Genomic DNA, 19,335 nt, shown 5'->3' on the forward strand with positions numbered 1-19,335 from the left:
TGTATTATTGGGCCTGAAAGATATTTCTTTCTTAAAATCCTTCAAAATTTCATGTTCAAATCAAAATATGGAACATTCTGAACTAAAAAAAGACGTACAATTTTTTTCAGGTTATATAAATGACCCAGATCAAATAAGTAAAATAGGTCATACATAAAAAAAAACTTCTAAATCATTTGTACTATAACTGGATACCCCAGTAACTTTATCTAAACTTGATGTATTGGGGCAAATCTTGAATTAACGTGACAAAAATAATTATAAATGCCTTTCCATTGAAGATACTGAGTCTTAATTTCCTACATGCATAAAAACAATGTATTAATGGGCCTGAAAGATATTTTTCTTTCTTAAAATCCCACTCAAAATTTCATGTTCAAATCAAAATATGGAACATTCTGAAATAAAAAAGACGTACAATTATTTTCAGGTTATATAAATGTTATGTCTTTCATTGTACACTTATAAGAACTGGAGTATTCATGTATTGTTTAGTTGTACTGGAGCAGCCCGGATCACCCAGTGACCCAGAGTCTGTAACCCACGCCAAAAATCTCTACAAGTCGTGTGTCAATCAAAGTAAGATCACTTATATATCCAGTAACATAGGTCTGTCAAATGGAACTGAATACAGTAGTTCATACCTTTGAAAATCTTCTTAATTAATTATTAGGTAATAAACAAGCAAGCATACTTTATACTGAATTGAGACAATTTCCGCATTTCAAAATTCTATAATTGTAAGATGTTGTCTCCCAAAGGTCCTACGATGGAGCTTTGTTGGTCATATTTGAAGTACACCTAAAAATCTTCACTGTAGTATTTCTCTGTAAAACTGTAAAATTCTTGATACAGTCATGAAAATTATTCTTCTTCAGCATACATAGAAAGTCGTGGTATTGAACCCTCCTTTGGCCTGCTGAAGGAACTCGGTGGTTGGCCTGTCCTAGGAAACAACACGGGCGGACACTGGAACGAGTCGGAGTACAACTTAACAACGCTTTTATTAAATCTCCTTCGTTATAACAACAAACCACTAATTAACTTGTATGTGTATACGGATTCCAAAAACTCATCATCAAGAGTCATATTTGTGAGTTTACTTATGTAATTGCTTAAAGCTGAACACGAATCTTAAATAGACATACGCCATATTAGTTGTCTAATTTTCTTTCTTAGCATGGGGGTATATAAATCCTTTGCATTCATTACACCTGATTGCTTTTATCTGGTCACAGCTGCGTGTATATACTACACGGCCCTTTTGTCTATATATTTCAATTGAACGAGCATTATTGATCATTTTACTTTGTAATGCATTGACATGTACAATTGATATCGAAAAAAATTACGTTACTTTTTTTTCTTGACGTAGCAGAAGCAAACATTGTGTCGCGTCCAAATATCAATCGCAACTCCTCGATCCTTTTCGACTTGTGAAAAACAGCGTCGAATGTATGACGTAGACACCATGACATACCGAGATGATTTTGGCATAAAACATCAATGGGTGAAGGGAAAAAAAATATAAATTTCATGGTCCCTGCCCTTCTGGGGCTTGAGGGGTGGGGCCAAAACCACTAAAAATGCATTCTTGTTTAAAAAATCTTCTTTACTCCTGGACATCAAGCAGTCAAACTGTTGGTATGATTGTAATAAGCCTTGAGTCCTCTACCAAAATTGTGAAATTCATGGCCCTTGGGTCAGTGGTTCTGGTGTTAGGGTGGGACTGTATTAAAAATACAGTAAAAATGCATTAGGTTTTAGAAAATCTTCTCTGCTCCTGGGTATTAAACAGAATAACTTCATACACAGTTATGATGAGAAAGGGTGCCTCTTCTAAAATCGTGATTATCATGACCCCAGGGTCAGGGGTTCTGATGTTAGGGCGGGGCTTTATTGATTAGTGAAAATGCATTAATTCATATTAAACAATATAACTTCATATATAGTAACGATTGGAAAGGGTTTCTTTTCTACAATTGTGAATTACATGGCCCCAGAGTCAGAGGTTCTGGTGTTAGGGCGGGGCTTTATTGATTGTATAGTGAATATGCATTTATTTTTTGAAAAACCTTCTCTGCTCTTGAGTTACCTGGTAACTAACTACATACATATTTATGCTGAGAAAGGATGTCTCTTCTGAAATTGTGAATTTCATGGAACTAGGGTTAGGGTTCTGGTGCTAGGGCTGGGCTATATCGATTTTATGGTGAAAATGCATTATTTCTTTGAAAAAAAAAATCTTTTCTGCTCCTAGGTATCAAACAAACTAACTTTTTACATAGATACAATGATGAAGAATGCCTCTTCAAAATTGTAAATTTCAACGACCCAGGGTCAGGGTTTCTAGTGTTAGGGCGGGGCTATAATGCCTCTTCAAAAATTCTGAATTTCATGGACCCAGACAGGTCAGAAGTTCTAATGTTAGGACGGGGCTCTATTGATTATATAGTGAAAATGACTCTTTGAAAATCTCCTATGTTCCTGGGTATTAAGCAGATGAACTACCTATATAATGAACAACAATTCTTCTTCCAAAATTGTGAATATCAAGGCCCTTGGGTCAAGGGTATTATAGAAGGAGGGCTCTAATTATATTCTGAAAATGAATAAATGCTTTGAAATCTGCTCCTTGGTATAAGTCAAACATTTATGATGAGAAAGGTCGCCTTTTTCAAACTTGTAAAATGCGTTGCTCCAGGGTTAGGGGGTTCTTTTTTCAAAGATATTTCCTATATATTTCTATGCAAAAATTTGATTCTCCATTGTGGCCCCGCCCTTCCCCCGGGGGTCATGATTTGAACAATTTAGAATCTACACTACCCCAGGATGCTTCCATGTAAGTTCCAGCTTTTCTGGCCCAGTGGTTCTTGAGAAGAAGATTTTCAAAGATTTTTCCTATATATTTCTATGTAAAAATTTGATTCTCCATTGTGGCCCCGCCCTTCCCCCGGGGGTCATGATTTGAACAATTTAGAATCTACACTACCCTAGGATGCTTCCACATAAGTTTCAGATTTCTGGCCCAGTGGTTCTTGAGAAGAAGATTTTTCCTATATATTTCTATGTAAAAAAGCAGATGAACTACCTATATAATGAACAACAATTCTTCTTCCAAAATTGTGAATATCAAGGCCCTTGGGTCAGGGGTATTATAGAAGGAGGGCTCTAATTACGAGGGGCATTTCAAAAGTCCTGAGAACTGTTTAATAAAAAGATAACCGTTTTACGGAAATTATTGAGTTTGATATCATTCGAAAGAACAGAAAAATACACACATATTGTGACGTCACTTTATAATTTTTATGACGTTATAACTCTGAAAATGACGTCATACTTCCGCATACTTTCAATACTGGCCATAAAAATGACGTAACAAAAGACACAATTTCATCAATGAAAAATTTTAAAAACAACTTTTGCTCATTACTTGGGTGCAAGCTATCGGACGTAAATGACAGTTGGCAGAATCTTTACATAGACTACAATCTATCATATGGTGGTCTATTTCAGAGATCTTCTTGTTCTGAGATGGTTTAAGCGATTGTCAAACATCGAATGCTTTTATCGAATCTTGCTCAAAATATTGCGTAAAACAGACCCAACTGTGAGAATAAGGCAAAGTTGGCAATCAAAGAAAAATAGACGATCGTGTTAATAAATTCTATGGCATCAATTCGTCAGGTGTTTTAACCATATTTGTGGGATCGATGAGAGCTCAAGAGAAGTTAAGATTGGTGTGCCCTATATTTTCTCGTAAAATCCAAAATGGCGCGGGCGCAGTTGTAACCCCGCCGTACCTCCACATATTCGCAAAAATTAATTCATGGAAATTAAATAAGAATTTACATGTCTATGTAACTTATAAAACTTTTTTGGAGTCAAAAGTAAAAAGCAATACTGAGTTTTGGGGCGCCGGAGTTGAATTAATGAGAAAAACTACGCACAGAAACAAGTCAGGGGCAAGAGGCTATTCCTTCATGTAAGAAGTCACGAAAATCATAGCCAACTTCATCATACCAGGACAGACCTTCTGGTAGAGTCAGCGGCATTAAGCGGCATTTGTCCAAGACAGACCTTCTGGTAGAGTCAGCGGCATTTCTCCAAGACACACCTTCTGGCAGAGTCAGCGGCATTTAGCGGCATTTGTCCAACACAGACCTTCTGGTAGAGTCAGCGGCATTTAGCGGCATTTCTCCAAAACAGACCTTCTGGTAGAGTCAGCGGCATTTAGCGGCATTTCTCCAAGACACACCTTCTGGTAGAGTCAGCGGCATTTAGCGGTATTTGTCCAACACAGACCTTCTGGTAGAGTCAGCGGCATTTAGCGGCATTTCTCCAAAACAGACCTTCTGGTAGAGTCAGCGGCATTTAGCGGCATTTTTCCAAGACAGACCTTCTGGTAGAGTCAGCGGCATTTAGCGGCATTTGTCCAACACAGACCTTCAGGTAGAGTCAGCGGCATTTAGCGGCATTTCTCCAAAACAGACCTTCTGGTAGAGTCAGCGGCATTTAGCGGCATTTCTCCAAGACACACCTTCTGGTAGAGTCAGCGGCATTTAGCGGCATTTGTCCAACACAGACCTTCTGGTAGAGTCAGCGGCATTTAGCGGCATTTGTCCAACACAGACCTTCTGGTAGAGTCAGCGGCATTTAGCGGCATTTCTCCAAAACAGACCTTCTGGTAGAGTCAGCGGCATTTCTCCAAGACACACCTTCTGGTAGAGTCAGCGGCATTTAGCGGCATTTGTCCAACACAGACCTTCTGGTAGAGTCAGCGGCATTAAGCGGCATTTCTCCAAAACAGACCTTCTGGTAGAGTCAGCGGCATTTAGCGACATTTCTCCAAGACACACCTTCTGGTAGAGTCAGCGGCATTTAGCGGCATTTGTCCAAGACAGACCTTCTGGTAGAGTCAGCGGCATTTAGCGACATTTCTCCAAAAAGACCTTCTGGTAGAGTCAGCGGCATTTCTCCAAGAGAGACCTTCTGGTAGAGTCAGCGGCATTTAGCGGCATTTCTCCAAGACACACCCTCTGGTAGAGTCAGCGGCATTTAGCGGCATTTGTCCAACACAGACCCTCTGGTAGAGTCAGCGGCATTTAGCGGCATTTGTTCAACACAGACCTTCTGGTAGAGTCAGCGGCATTAAGCGGCATTTGTCCAACACAGACTCTCTGGTAGAGTCAGCGGCATTTAGCGGCATTTGTCCAACACAGACCCTCTGGTAGAGTCAGCGGCATTTAGTGGCATTTGTCCAAGACAGACCCTCTGGTATAGTCAGCAGCATTTGTCCAAGACAGACCCTCTGCTAGAGTCAGCAGCATTTAGCGGCATTTGTCCAACACAGACCCTCTGGTAGAGTCAGCAGCATTCTCTATGAGAATGATCGTAGGTCATGCTTACCTGCTTAGGGAAGTAAAATTAAAAGATAGTTTACACCAATATTGTTAAAAGTCATTCTTATGAGTTTTGATTGAAAATTGAATTAATATACTTAGCTAGTAAGTTGTGTGAAGCGGTATGAAGCGTTTCATGTGAAATAAATTGTATATTATCACTACTGGAAATGTTTGCTGGCTGTATAAATGAAAAACCAAATACCATACTGTTTCAATTTCCCGAAATTGATATGAACTTGATTTGCGGGTTATAACTCTGGAAATTTCATGAATGATTAAATGTTAGAATTTACATACTAAATTGATCCACTGACTAATAAGCTGCATTTAAATCTTTTACGGAATAAGCTGCATGGTTATAAAATGTTAACCCATCCCATTTTTATATCTTTTATGGAATAAGCTGCATTTAATAAAAAAAATTTACGAAATAAACTGCATGATAATAAAATGTTAACATATCCCAGTTTCATATCTTTCACGGAATAAGCTGCATTTTATATCTTTTATGGAATAAACTGCATGATTTTAAAATGTTCACCTATTCCAGTTTTATATCTTTCACGGAATAAGCTGCATTTTAAATCTTTTACGGAATAAGCTGCATGATTATAAAATGTATCCCAATTTTATATCTTTTACGGAATAAGCTGCATGATTACAAATTGCTAACTTATCCCAGTTTTATATCTTTTACGGAATAAGCTGCATCTTATATCTTTTTTACGGAATAAGCTGCATTTTGTATCTTTTACGGAATAAGCTGCATGGTTATAAAATGTTAACCTATCCCATTTTTATATCTTTTATGGAATAAGCTGCATTTTAAATCTTTTATGGAATAAGCTGCATGATTATAAAATGTATCCCAATTTTATATCTTTTACGGAATAAGCTGCATTTTATATGTTTTACGGAATAAGCTGCATGATTATAAAATGTATCCCAATTTTATATCTGTTACGGAATAAGCTGATTTTATATGTTTTACGGAATAAGCTGCATGATTACAAATTGCTAACCTATCTTTTACGGAATAAGCTGCATCAGTATAAAATGTTAACCTATCCTAGTTTTATATCTTTTATGGAATAAGCTGCATTTTATATCTTTTACGGAATAAGCTGCATGATTACAGAATTTTAACCTATCCGAATTTTATATCTTTTACTGAATATTGGCCATGATAAAAATATTTCTAGATTCTCATCCCTGCCCACCCTGAATTTATATCCCCGCCTCGATTTTTTTCTTCGTCTTAATTCTCATCGGGATCGGTATCCATCTACCATTCTACTTTCGTTTTAAATTTTGCGAAAGTTGATATGATTTTAACGACTGAAAAGATAGTAATTGCTGTAATACGTATAGGCGCTATATTTTAAACAAGGGTCATTGGTTGAAAAAGATTGGTGATGATGTGAAGTAGGAGATAATTGAACCTTTACTATGACCTTTATTCAGGTATTGTAGATAAAATTACACCGAATGACCAGGTCAATAAAAATCTTTGAAATTGAAAAAATAAAAAGTATAAAATAAAAGCCGGCCGCCAGCCTTGATTTTTAAAAAAAAAATTGGATGGGAATCTAGCAATTTATTGAATTATTATATGGCCTAAGCTGCATGATTGTAAAATGTTAACCTATCCCAGTTTTATATCTTTTACGGAATAAGCTGCATGATTAAATCAATAGACAATGTATTCCTCTAAAATCAGCGCATGAAAGTTTTTGTAGAGAATCCTTTACTGGATTTTTACAAATCGGTCTTGAAAAAAATAATTTCAACTTTGCATGGTGTGCTTCTGACAGTCTTTTCTTTCTAACTTTATCGATAGAAATAGTTTAACACAGTCGCATACTATGCTCATAGGGTTTATTTGTTGAATAAATTAAGACACAGCTACTTATAATGAGATAATATTGAAACATTAAAGCTTCTTCTGTTACTGTAATTTATGGAGTAATTACATTATTTTCTTTATTTAGTATTTTATTTGACATATTTTCATAAATATAACTTATAATTAATATGTTATACATGGGGTACTTCAAATTTAATAGTCATAATCACATAATTGAGCAATATCAAATGCATGAAGCCAGATGTTTAACACCTTTTCCCTAATCATCTCCTGTTTTGTTATATTGGTGGTAATTTTGTCTGTATCTGACTGCAAGATATCAATAACTGCAAATTGCTAATCAGCATGATACTCATGGCTAGTGTTGACCAAGATAAAGCTGTTAATTGAATTATTTTCAAAGATACTAACAAAGAGCTCTTTGTACAAGTTAAACTGATATTTAATTACCGGGGTAATGTTTTTTGAATAGTACTGGAAATACCATCAAACCAAATGAAAAAAAAAAAATAAATACATGTATTACTAATTGAGCAAGTCCCTGCCATTAAGGAAAAACAAATATTATACTATTTAAGTATCTCTCATACATAAAAGTGTAAACCGTCTCTCCATTAATTACTGTATATCAGTAAATCCATGGAAAAACAACAGATTAAACTGTAATTAAGATTGTTTTATCTATGATCTATACAAAACAGTATTTATGGACTTGTTTATTCCTGAGTCCTACATCTTTTTCAAGATGAAGGAATTTACTGAAAATAAAGGAGAAAGGAATTAAAGCACTCAATCTTGTTAAACAAATTCTCTAAATGTTGTCAGAAGCACTGTCTTTGAGAAATGCCGCTAAATGCTGCTGACTCTACCAGAAGGTCTGTTTTGGAGAAATGCCGCTAAATGCCGCTGACTCTACCAGAAGGTCTTGGAGAAGTGCCGCTAAATGCCGCTGACTCTACCAGAAGGTCTGTCTTGGACAAATGCCGCTAAATGCCGCTGACTCTACCAGAAGGTCTGTTTTGGAGAAATGCCGCTAAATGCCGCTGACTCTACCAGAAGGTCTGTGTTGGACAAATGCCGCTAAATGCCGCTGACTCTACCAGAAGGTGTGTCTTGGAGAAATGCCGCTAAATGCCGCTGACTCTACCAGAAGGTCTGTTTTGGAGAAATGCGGCTAAATGCCGCTGACTCTACCAGAAGGTCTGTGTTGGACAAATGCCGCTAAATGCCGCTGACTCTGCCAGAAGGTGTGTCTTGGAGAAATGCCGCTGACTCTACCAGAAGGTCTGTCTTGGACAAATGCCGCTTAATGCCGCTGACTCTACCAGAAGGTCTGTGTTGGACAAATGCCGCTAAATGCCGCTGACTCTACCAGAAGGTCTGTCTTGGAGAAATGCTGCTCAATGCTGCTGACTCTACCAGAAGGTCTGTCTTGGACAAATGCCGCTGACTCTATCAGAAGCACTGTCTTGGACAATTGCCCCACCCACCAACCCATTTCATCTCATTTCGTGACTTCTTACATGAAGTATGAACCGGGGCAAGACTTTTGTACATTTTATTTGTAAACGGTAAGAGTACTGTTACTCAAAATATATTTGTTGAAAACTGCATTAATGTTCTTTAGTTTTACACAGAAACTGTTTTATTTCATACAATAGAGAAGTATATAAAAGACCAAAAATCCAGTCGTATCATGTAACTTAAAACCTTGGATGAATGTCGATGATAGCATAACCGAACATAAACCGCGCTAGTAAACAAACCAAACAATGAAATATAGTATTGTTGATAAACAGTATCATTGTTCTGCTCTACTTCTTTGCAAATGGAAATTTTCTTTGAAATATATTTTCAAATAAGCTTTTGGCAGCACTTTTAAAATTGTGACATTTGAATAAAAACGCGAGTTTTCAGTATGCTAAACATTCTATATTCTGACGTCATTTTTGGAGATATTACGTCATAAAAATTATAAAGTGACGTCACAATATGTGTATATTTTTCTTATCTTTCCAATGATATCAAACTTCATAATTTCCGTAAAAGGGTTAATTTTTTATTAAACAGTTCTCAGGACTTTTGAAATGCCCCTCGTATATTCTGAAAATGAATAAATGCTTTGAAATCTGCTCCTTGGTATAAGTCAAACATTTATGATGAGAAAGGTCGCCTTTTTCAAACTTGTAAAATGCGTTGCTCCAGGGTTAGGGGTTCTTTTTTCAAAGATTTTTCCTATATATTTCTATGCAAAAATTTGATTCCCAATTGTGGCCCCGCCCTTCCCCCGGGGGTCATGATTTTTACAATTTAGAATTAACACTACCCCAGAATGCTTCCATATAAGTTTCAGCTTTTCTGGCCCAGTGGTTCTTGAGAAGAAGGTTTTTTAATGACCCCACCCTATTTTTGTCTTTTCTTGATTATCTCCCCTTGTGAGGGGACTTGGTCCTTTATTTTTACAATTTAAATTCCCCTTCACCCAAGGATACTTTGTACCAAGTTTGGTCAAAATTGGCCCAGTGGTTCTTGAGAAGCAGTCGAAAATGTGAAAAGTTTACAGACGGACAGACAGACGGACGACGGACAAAATGTGATCAGAAAAGCTCACTTGAGCCTTCGGCTCAGGTGAGCTAAGACTCGGTGTCGGCAAATAGAGTAGCTATAGTTGTACAAGTATAAATTGACATCCCTATTACATTCCTTTTATAAGCCTGGAGAAAACCTCATAACAATCCCTTTTTCTTATAAAAGATTCTTGTAAATGATATATATTGCAGTTGGATCAACCGGACTTTGGAATGCCTGGTCGAAAGTACTATCTTAATGGCTTAAACGACACCATGGTGAGAGCTTACAAAGCGCTTGCGCAAGCTGTGGCAGAAGAGTTCCATGCTGATCCATCTACAGCCGACCGAGATATGGAAGAAGTTATCAAACTGGAAACTGACATGGCAAATGTAACATTACAATCATGTCTATTGATTGATTGATTGTATATTGTTTAAAGCCGAGTCGGCCATATTTCGGCGTGCAATCATGTCCAACATTGTCTTTCAAATGACATGTCTACCTTTTCCAGTAACTGCTTCATTCCTTCTTTTCTTACTTCAGATTTCTATGAGAGATGAGGACAGGAGAGACAGTTTTGCTCTGTACAATCCTATAGAAATGCAGAAACTGAAGATTAACTATACTGTACCAGATGGAGTACGTCACTGAAAAAAAATGAAAAATTACTAATTTATATTTCAAAATTGATGCGAAAGTTGACTTTTACTTCAAACACATAATGTATAATAAAATTTCAAAATATCATCAGCATATGGATAATTAGAAAACATTAATGTGATGTTTTTCCTTGGTAGGCCAAGTTTGACTGGGATGACTTTATCACACGTGTGATGAGAATAGAAGGAGTTGATGTCAATGTTCCTCCTGACGAGACCATTATTGTCAGGGCCATTCCATACTTCTCAAAAATGTTTGAAGTCCTGGGGAAATACTCAAACAGGTATTCAAAAGATTTCTTGTGCCAGTTATTTGCACTGAAACAAGGGTAGTAGGCATGGGTAGCAACTTTTTTAAAGATTTTAAAGACCGTATGGAACAGTGATGCTGATACGGTTTTTTTTTGGCGCGATAAATAATATACACGGTTAAGATAACAAAAGGGTTTATGAAGGTCTTAACACGGTTTCATTGGAGAACACCTTTCTCTCACTACGGACATCGTCACGGATAAACGCGGTGCTCCGCATTGAAATCTCACAGTGCAACGGTCACACCAAGGACGGCCAATGCATTCATACGTTCATCCTACAACTTTTCATGGCGCACGTACGGACACGCAAAGAATAACGAAGACTTTCCTAATATCACTCTATGCAAATTGCAAGGAATTCGGGGAATAACATGATCTTTTAAAACGCGTCAGCTTCAACAAATTTCAAAAGGTTACAGTAAACTGCCTTTCAGAAGAGGTAATGTAAAAAATCATAATTATGTGAACACTCTTCCACCATAAAAAAGCAAAAGAAGCATTTAAGTCTGTTCCTCTTGTTGAAAACCCTACATGGACTGATCATAAGGGTGAGAGTACAATTACCGGGTCAAGAAATATGGATGAAAATGAAAAAAACACTCCCTCTCCTCAGTGACGAAGAGACTCCTACCATGCAAATGTTCTATTCTGTTGTCAGAAGAAAATGAAAAAAACTTAGCAGATAGGCTAAACGAAAATCCATGTCTATACTCAGAGGGTCTAAAGACTTTAGAGACACCGGCAAAAAATCAAGTATGGTAGATAAAAGCTACATAGTTAAAAATGGAGTCTGCAATGGAACTCAAAGGGCGGTGTGACAGCATTCGAATTAACGAGCCGTTGAACAGATCTTGGGGCAGGGGCGAGGGAAATGACGCAAAGAAATAGGTTCATTATGGATATTTTTTTTAATTTCTTCAACAGCACATCGCAAGAGTTCCGAGTAGACAAGGAGTTAATGCCATCGAATCCTAAATCCATCTTCGATGGTCTTCCATTCACCCGGTGTTACTGGGCAAGCAATTACTTCTTCGGCGTCTACCCCGATGGCAGCTTGACAACCTCACGTATTGAGAGGGAAGTAGTATTGTGAGAAAATTTGAAAGCATACATTATTGAGTGATGTCTATCTCCCGAGGCAAGGTTATAGCCAGCTTTAACACAGGAGGGATAGCCTTCCTAAACAGAGTACATATATATCATTCTTCTAATTCGATCCTCTATTCTGAAAAGGATCCCCAGGATATGCTCCACTGTTTAAAAAAATCTTTTCGGCTACAAGATATTTGATATTGAGTTCACCCATGAGTCTTTTGAAGTACCTCAAAAGATCTCGCCTAGGCAACCATAGTCTGACCCAACTTTTCTCCTCTTTCTCTCTCTTCCTTTTCCTCTGGTTCTCAAAAGCATTGCCAAGACGTATTATCTGTGCTTGCTGTTCAAATGTAGTTGCAAATTCAGAAGTCGAAATCTGAGCTGATGGTTAAGTATCAAATCCATCAAGATCAGTACCGAGACAGGATTTGGTAATTCTGCAAAATTTGTAAAAACACGTGAATTAAAAACCGTAAAACATTGTACCCCACCAGTATGTGACGGTGAAAACATAGTAGCTGTCCGTCAGAAACCGTTGTGCAACCTGTGGAAATATTGGTACGTCGACATTATTCTTATTTTTTGCTTGGCATTGTCCTTCAACAACTGAGTCACAACGTACGGTTCATAAATGATCGTCATTACCGGTAATAGCCGTACATTTACCGTATTACGGCCATCGTTCCCCTCAAACAAGAATAGATCTCAAAACTCCACGCATTAAGATTACCGTACGGGCCGACTACGATGTTTCAGTACTAGGCAAAGAAGCTTCCCGATATTCGTCGACAATTCAAAATAGTCGTAGCGATTTACGGATCATTCAAGATTGTTTCGATTTATTAGGATGTGTCAAGGTAATAACAACGGACCGACCGAAATTCACAGAAGCAATTAACATCTTTAAGTATTACAGGAAAATTGAAAAATATTGTGAGAGCAATTTTCATTGTAGAAGTAAAATGTATAGTAAATGGGCAATGTTTGATTTGATTTGTCATACATAAAAAAAATTTCAAGTATCACTTTAGATGTAATTATGAACATTTGGTATTTTGGGAAAGGTGCACAGAGTGTGTGTGGTGTGTGAGGATGTGTTTGTGAGTGTATTTTGTTCTTTTGTATGTATGAAAATTTTCAAAAGTAAAGCATTAAAAAAAAAACAAACAACGGACCGACTGTGGACATCCAAGAATAATCGCAGAATTTCAAACCGTTGATTATCGTGATCTAAAATCGTGACAGTGTGACTGGGGCCTAACATTTTTTGTGAAACAAAATGTACCGGGTAATAAAGATTCTTTTATTTTTGTTAAAATATTTAGTGATACATGTATTTCTTTTTCGACCACATCTTAAAATCCATTTTTATTACCAAGTCTACAAAATATACATTGTACCAATCTCTCAATAACGGGTTCTAAAGTATCTAAGTTTGCAAAAAAGGGTACATATTTTCTAGTTAAATATTAACCGTTAAAAGGAAGTACACCAGCTATACTTACTAAAATGTATCTCAAGACAAATCTAAAGCCTTTTGCGAGGAGTTGGATAAGAAAAGATAAAGTTTTTATTTCAGAACCATCTCAAATTACCTTGTATGGCGTATTATGAAAAACAGGATAGGTAATTTGGGTCAGAAATTCCAAGATTTGGTGACCGAGTATAATAAGGTAAGTGTTAAATTTGATCAATTATAATTCGTTAAAAGAATCCTGTGAACGAATATATTGATTCTAATCAATTGAACCAGTCAGATTTTCGTTTGTGGACAACACTGATTTCCGAAGATTAAATTTCTTGGTTGGAGAAACACGAAAACCACGAATACAAAGAAAGAAATAACTACCTGCGAAAATTATGATTTCACTACAAAAATAATATTGATTGATTCTGGTGATCATCTTCGAAATGCGTATCTACGACTCAATTTAATTTTAATCATCCTAAGAATAATTTGAACTAGTTCCATTAGATTATGCATCCGGTTGCCAAATTATGATCATCTCTTGTTTGGGGTAGAATATAAGTAAATCTCATATTTAGTTTTTTACTGGTCCAAAACCAGATTGCAAGACTGTTTGCAAAATGATGCTACATCCGTCCATATGTCTGTCTTACAAGTAAATTGCCACTCTCAAAGTCTTTGGTACAATCTATTTTCAAAGAATTTTGGCATTTAAGGCTTTATATGGAACATCAACTCCAAGAGCAAGATGGCGGAGCTGTGCCTCCTACGTCAACACGTATTACGGTCTATCCCTGGGCCGTCTTTTTGTAAAGGAAGCCTTCGATGAAAATGCAAAGCAAGAGGTAATGCAAATTCTTTTCAACATGGTTTTGAAAGAAACAATAATACTAAAACTCATCGGACTTGTGCTGATCGTCATAGAAATTTTCATCATCTCCTGAATGAAATCAATATTTTTTTTTTCATCAATGTGTGAATGAGTCAGACACTGATTACATATTTTTCCAGACCTTGGATATGATCCATAATTTGAGAGCAGCCTTTGGAGAACTTGTGGATGAAAACACATGGATGGATGATACAACAAGAGGACTAGCTAAAGAAAAGGCATACATTTTCATTTTACCTATAAGATTGTTTGAAGAACAAAACGAACTTCCTCAAGGGTTCTTGCTAGGGCAGGGAAAAATTTATAGAGCCTCTACCAAAATTGTTACATGATTTCTTTGAAAATCTTCTTCTTGCCCCTGGGTATCAAATAAATTTTTGCATAGTTTATGATGAGCAGATATCAAAATTGTTATACTTCTAAAAACATGAATTCTTTGAAAATCTTCTTCTCTTCTCCTAGATATTAAATTAACTAAGTGCATAGTTATGATAAGCATGAGTGCCTCTACCAAAATTGTGAATTTTATGGTCCCAGGGTCAGGGGTTCTGGTGTTAGGGCGGGGCTCTTTTGATTATATTTTGAAAATACACAAATTCTTTGAAAATCTTCTTCTCTGCTCTTAGGTATTAAATAAACTAACTAAGTGCATAGTTATTGAGCAAGAGTGCCTCTACCAAAATTGTGAATTTTATGGTCCCAGGGTCAAATAGATTATATTGTAAAAATACATGAATTCTTTGAAAACTTATCTCTACTTATATACTGAAAATAAATAAATTGTTTGAAATCTGCTCCTTTGTATTTATAAAACATTTATTTATTTTTTGATAGGCAATTTTAAGGGTGCCTTTTTAAAATTTGTGCAATGTGTGGACCTAGGGTCATGGGTTTATTACACAGTGTTAGGGGCACTACTGATTATTGCTGAATATTACTGATTAGTTGGAAAGCTTTTTTTGTTTCCCTACCTTGTGTATGGGTATTCAGTACCCCTGCGAGGTGATTTGAATTTTTCATGAATTTTATTCATGAAGATCCTATGAACTTATTATTGGACATTTTCAAATCAATCAAGCTAAGCAACTGCTAAGTGTATTGTTATGATGATCAATGGTGCTTCTTTCAAAATTGTGAATGCCATATAGCATCTGGCTTAAAACATGAATCAAATTCAATAACTGGAAAGTTGTTGCAGAATGCTCAGGTGACCTATAAGGCCCGTGGGCCTCTTGTTATTTTACCTATAAGATTGTTTGAAGAACAAAACGAACTTCCTTTATGAAAAATTTATTTAGTTCTTACAAGATTTCTTTTAATTTTAGTGTTTTTGTTCGTTTATTGATGGCAATAAGTTATACTGTTCCTTTAAAAACATTTCTTAATTTCGTTAAGGCGAAATTTATTCAAGAAAAGATTGGATATCAAGACTTCATCTTAAATAAGACAGCGTTAGACGAATACTACGAAAATGTGAGTGTTTAATAGGTGTTTAATAAGTTCTATTCATGGATACCTGTTTTAATGAGGATTTATGCAAAATGAGATGTTTCAATGATGCCTTATATTAAAAAGATAATATTTACAGTATACAGCAGAGGCAGATACGTATTTTGAAAATGTCCTGTCAAATTTGAGAAGGTCAACGATCGACTCCCTGCGCTATCTTCGATTTGAAGTCGACAAAAATGAGTGAGTATTACAAAACATTCTTTACTGTCATTCTGGTACTTAGTGCATTGTGTTTATGTCATTAATTTATTTTTGTTATTTTTTTAACAGGTGGGGTACGGCTCCCGCCACAGTAAATGCTTATTACAACAGTGTTCTTAATCGAATCAGTAAGTCAATATAAAAAAGCTCTTGTAAAAAGATTGACTGATTGGTTGTATATTGTTTAACGTCTCACTCGAGAATTTTTCACTCATATGGAGACGCCACCACTTGCCGATGGAGAGCTAGCAAATTTTCTCCTATACTATGCACTTAGGGCCATTGAGCAGTGAGGGATCTTTTTCGTGCCAGCACCTATTGCGACACGGGACCTCGGTTTATACGGCCTATCTATCCGAAGGACCGGTCTCCACGTCCCACAGTGGGAGCTCAAGAAGAAGATATTAGTATTCAGTTTAAAAAAGTATAACAGAATTTTAAGGGCTTCTGTTATTTGATTCTTCTCTCGGCATTCAGTGTTCTTGATTAGTGATCATCTTTATCCTGCAAATGCTAACCGTGACACCGGATCTCGAGTTTTTATTTGTAAATATAGCGTATATTTGCCTTTATTATTCCGTATAAAAATTCTACGAGTATCTGCTTTTTTTAGGGGTAAAGAAAAACTTGTACTCCTCTTTCAGATAGTAAATAGGTTAATATATTTGATCCTTCAATAATTAAAGCTTGCATTATTAAATTTTGACATCAACGCAAAATTTGGATGTTCTTACAGACGGAACCAAAAGGATGATTTTTAATATCAAAGCTGGGTTTTTTTCCATAGATATGGGACTTGGAAAATTTCTACAAAGTAAATTTGTAAACAAATACTCGTTCTAGATCATCTGGAATTTCTATAGGTCTGAATTTTATCCCCTGTTACCGGATTTGTTTATTTATTTTTTTATTTGTTTGTGATAAGATCAAAATTGTTTTTTTTTTCTATTTTCATTACATTACAAAATCTTCGCATTAGTCCTTCGACCGACATATCATATTTCAACAACATACTTTTTGTGCGAACGACGTAATATTTTTATATTTTCAACATTAGAAGAAAGGACTATTTGTATCTCCTAGATATATAATCTTAACTGCGTCTTAGATTTTTTTTTAAAGTTTCACTTCACAAAATTTAGAAATGGGAATAAGAACACGATCTCATGATATGAATATAAAGGATAGGAATTCTGTATCCGATGACAAAGATTATTGTCTTCTTTTTCATTTTAAAGCTGACTTATTGAGCAAAAAGTCAACGACCCTTGTTAATACATGTGTAAGACGCAGTTAAAATTGTTTTGAATAATATTTTCAAACTTCCTTATCTTTACAAGAATGAATGGCATTCAAAGTACAATTCACAAAGTATAAATATTCGGTAAAGTAAAGGTCATCTGTACTAAAGATTCCATCAAGTTATCAAGTTTTTGTTCGTATCATGTACAGATAACCCACACTTTTAACAAAAGAAATCGCACCTACCTCTGGCACCATGGTTCATATCTTGCGCTCTATTTAAATCAAAGATTTGGTCTAAATTTGCAGGCATTATGGCCTGTTTACAAATTGGTTGACCATGCATACAATGCATCTAACATGGAGGTTTAATGTCCCTCGAAACCTTGTGGTTCTCCCTGGGGCCTTACCCAACTTGCATCTAGCACCTGAGCACCTGTGGAAAGGTATGTGGATCACATGACTGATGGCTCTTTTACGGAGATGTTTTGTCTGGCAAAGACAGACGCTTTTTGCAATCACCCCTCCCTCCAAACTTCCACAGTATATGTATATGTTGCTAGCCAATGGGCTGATACTGGTTGGCGGTCGTAGAATAAAGCAGAATCAAAGCAGGCAGTAGTAATGAATAGAAACCCTCTGTTCCTTACCGGGGTCTATATCACAAGGAAAGGGGAAGATAGGTGATGGTGAAAAGAAGCACTTCAATTTCACTTCTTTCCAGTTGCAAATAATAGATTGTTAATAAATTGATAAACAAAGTAACATATCTTCTTAATTTTCTGAGAAAAAGGTGCATACAAATGAAAATGACTAAAGCATTCATGTCACATGAAAAAAAGGTTTAATTTCATGTTTGGCGTGAAATTCGTAATACTACGATAAATATCAGAATTTGCTTACAATTTCAAAATACCACCTCTATACTTCATTGCATTCATTTAAGTTTTATCAACATTAAAAACAGTATCGCATTCAACCAGAAAAACAACTATACCATTAAAAATTGTAAATGCCTAATATCTATTACAGTGTTTCCAGCTGGAATTTTGCAGCCTCCATTCTTTTCAAGTTCACAGACCAAGTGAGTAGTTTTCAAAGCAAGTGAGTAAATTTTGGACATGAAATTGCCATACTAGTATTTTGCGAAATGTGTTAAAGCATTTAGAATATATTATAAACACACGGATGATGTGACCTACTTGAAACTTTTTTTTTTAATTCTAATTCTAATTCATTAATATATCTTGGTATTGCTTTTGATTGTTTCTTTTATTTAGATCTATGAATTATGGAGGTATCGGTGTGGTTATTGGACACGAGATCACCCACGGCTTTGATGACAGAGGTATAGAATCTTATAAAGAATATAAAAATTTAATACTTTCTTTCCAAATCTCTTGTGAGGACATCTAAAATCTAAACTTTACAATTATTTTGAAGGACGTCAATATGACAAAAATGGCAATCTCAAGCAATGGTGGACGGATGAAGTGATACAGACATTTAAGAAGCAGGCTCAATGTCTGGTTGACCAGTACGGTAACTTCTCCGTCCCTGAGGCTGACGGGATGAAGGTCAGGTCCTCCACCAAATTAATGTTTTATTTCATTTTTGCATTGACTGCTCCAAAATAACAACATTTTTTAATTATTTTCCTTTTCATGGTTTTAGATGAATGGTATCAATACTCTCGGAGAAAACATTGCAGATAATGGAGGATTAAAGGAAAGCTATCGAGTAAGATAACTGGTGTATGCAATACAAGGAAATATACATGTACCTACTGAATGTCTCTTCGCCAATGAAGAAGTCGTAAAAAATTAAAGCTTTAAATTTTTGACTATTAAACATATACCAAATAACTTTGAAAATAGATAAAAATGGGAAGATTTTTAATTTATTACTTTTTCAACATTTTTACATTGAAGTCTTTTTGACCCAAAACTATTCTATCAGCAATTCGAAGATGATGAATAATACGATGTATTAGATTTCAAAGCACATTTGCAAAATTTAGGATTTGGCAATCATTTAAGTAGCTATTTCTTTCTTAAAAATACTCTATACATGTATAACTGTCATAATGACCTGATATATGAAGACTGT

General features: G+C 35.9%; 1 protein-coding gene across 1 annotated transcript in view; it reads left to right on the forward strand.

Annotated features, from left to right (window-relative positions):
• LOC134268942 (neprilysin-like) overlaps positions 1–19,335 on the forward strand; it is a 35,540-nt gene that overhangs the window by 13,457 nt on the left and 2,748 nt on the right. Inside the window, exons 5-19 of the mRNA XM_062751177.1 lie at positions 496–579; positions 879–1,093; positions 10,053–10,232; positions 10,387–10,482; positions 10,641–10,786; positions 13,491–13,584; positions 14,096–14,224; positions 14,391–14,489; positions 15,667–15,744; positions 15,860–15,963; positions 16,054–16,112; positions 18,259–18,310; positions 18,507–18,574; positions 18,670–18,803; positions 18,901–18,966. Coding sequence (XP_062607161.1) covers positions 496–579; positions 879–1,093; positions 10,053–10,232; positions 10,387–10,482; positions 10,641–10,786; positions 13,491–13,584; positions 14,096–14,224; positions 14,391–14,489; positions 15,667–15,744; positions 15,860–15,963; positions 16,054–16,112; positions 18,259–18,310; positions 18,507–18,574; positions 18,670–18,803; positions 18,901–18,966 — 1,604 coding nt within the window. The remainder of the gene's footprint in view (positions 1–495; positions 580–878; positions 1,094–10,052; positions 10,233–10,386; positions 10,483–10,640; positions 10,787–13,490; positions 13,585–14,095; positions 14,225–14,390; positions 14,490–15,666; positions 15,745–15,859; positions 15,964–16,053; positions 16,113–18,258; positions 18,311–18,506; positions 18,575–18,669; positions 18,804–18,900; positions 18,967–19,335) is intronic.

This window comes from Saccostrea cucullata, unplaced genomic scaffold (assembly GCF_032062105.1).
Source record: "Saccostrea cucullata isolate Sc308-1 unplaced genomic scaffold, CSIRO_AGI_Scuc_v1 ctg687, whole genome shotgun sequence".
NCBI classification, from domain to species: domain Eukaryota; kingdom Metazoa; phylum Mollusca; class Bivalvia; order Ostreida; family Ostreidae; genus Saccostrea; species Saccostrea cuccullata.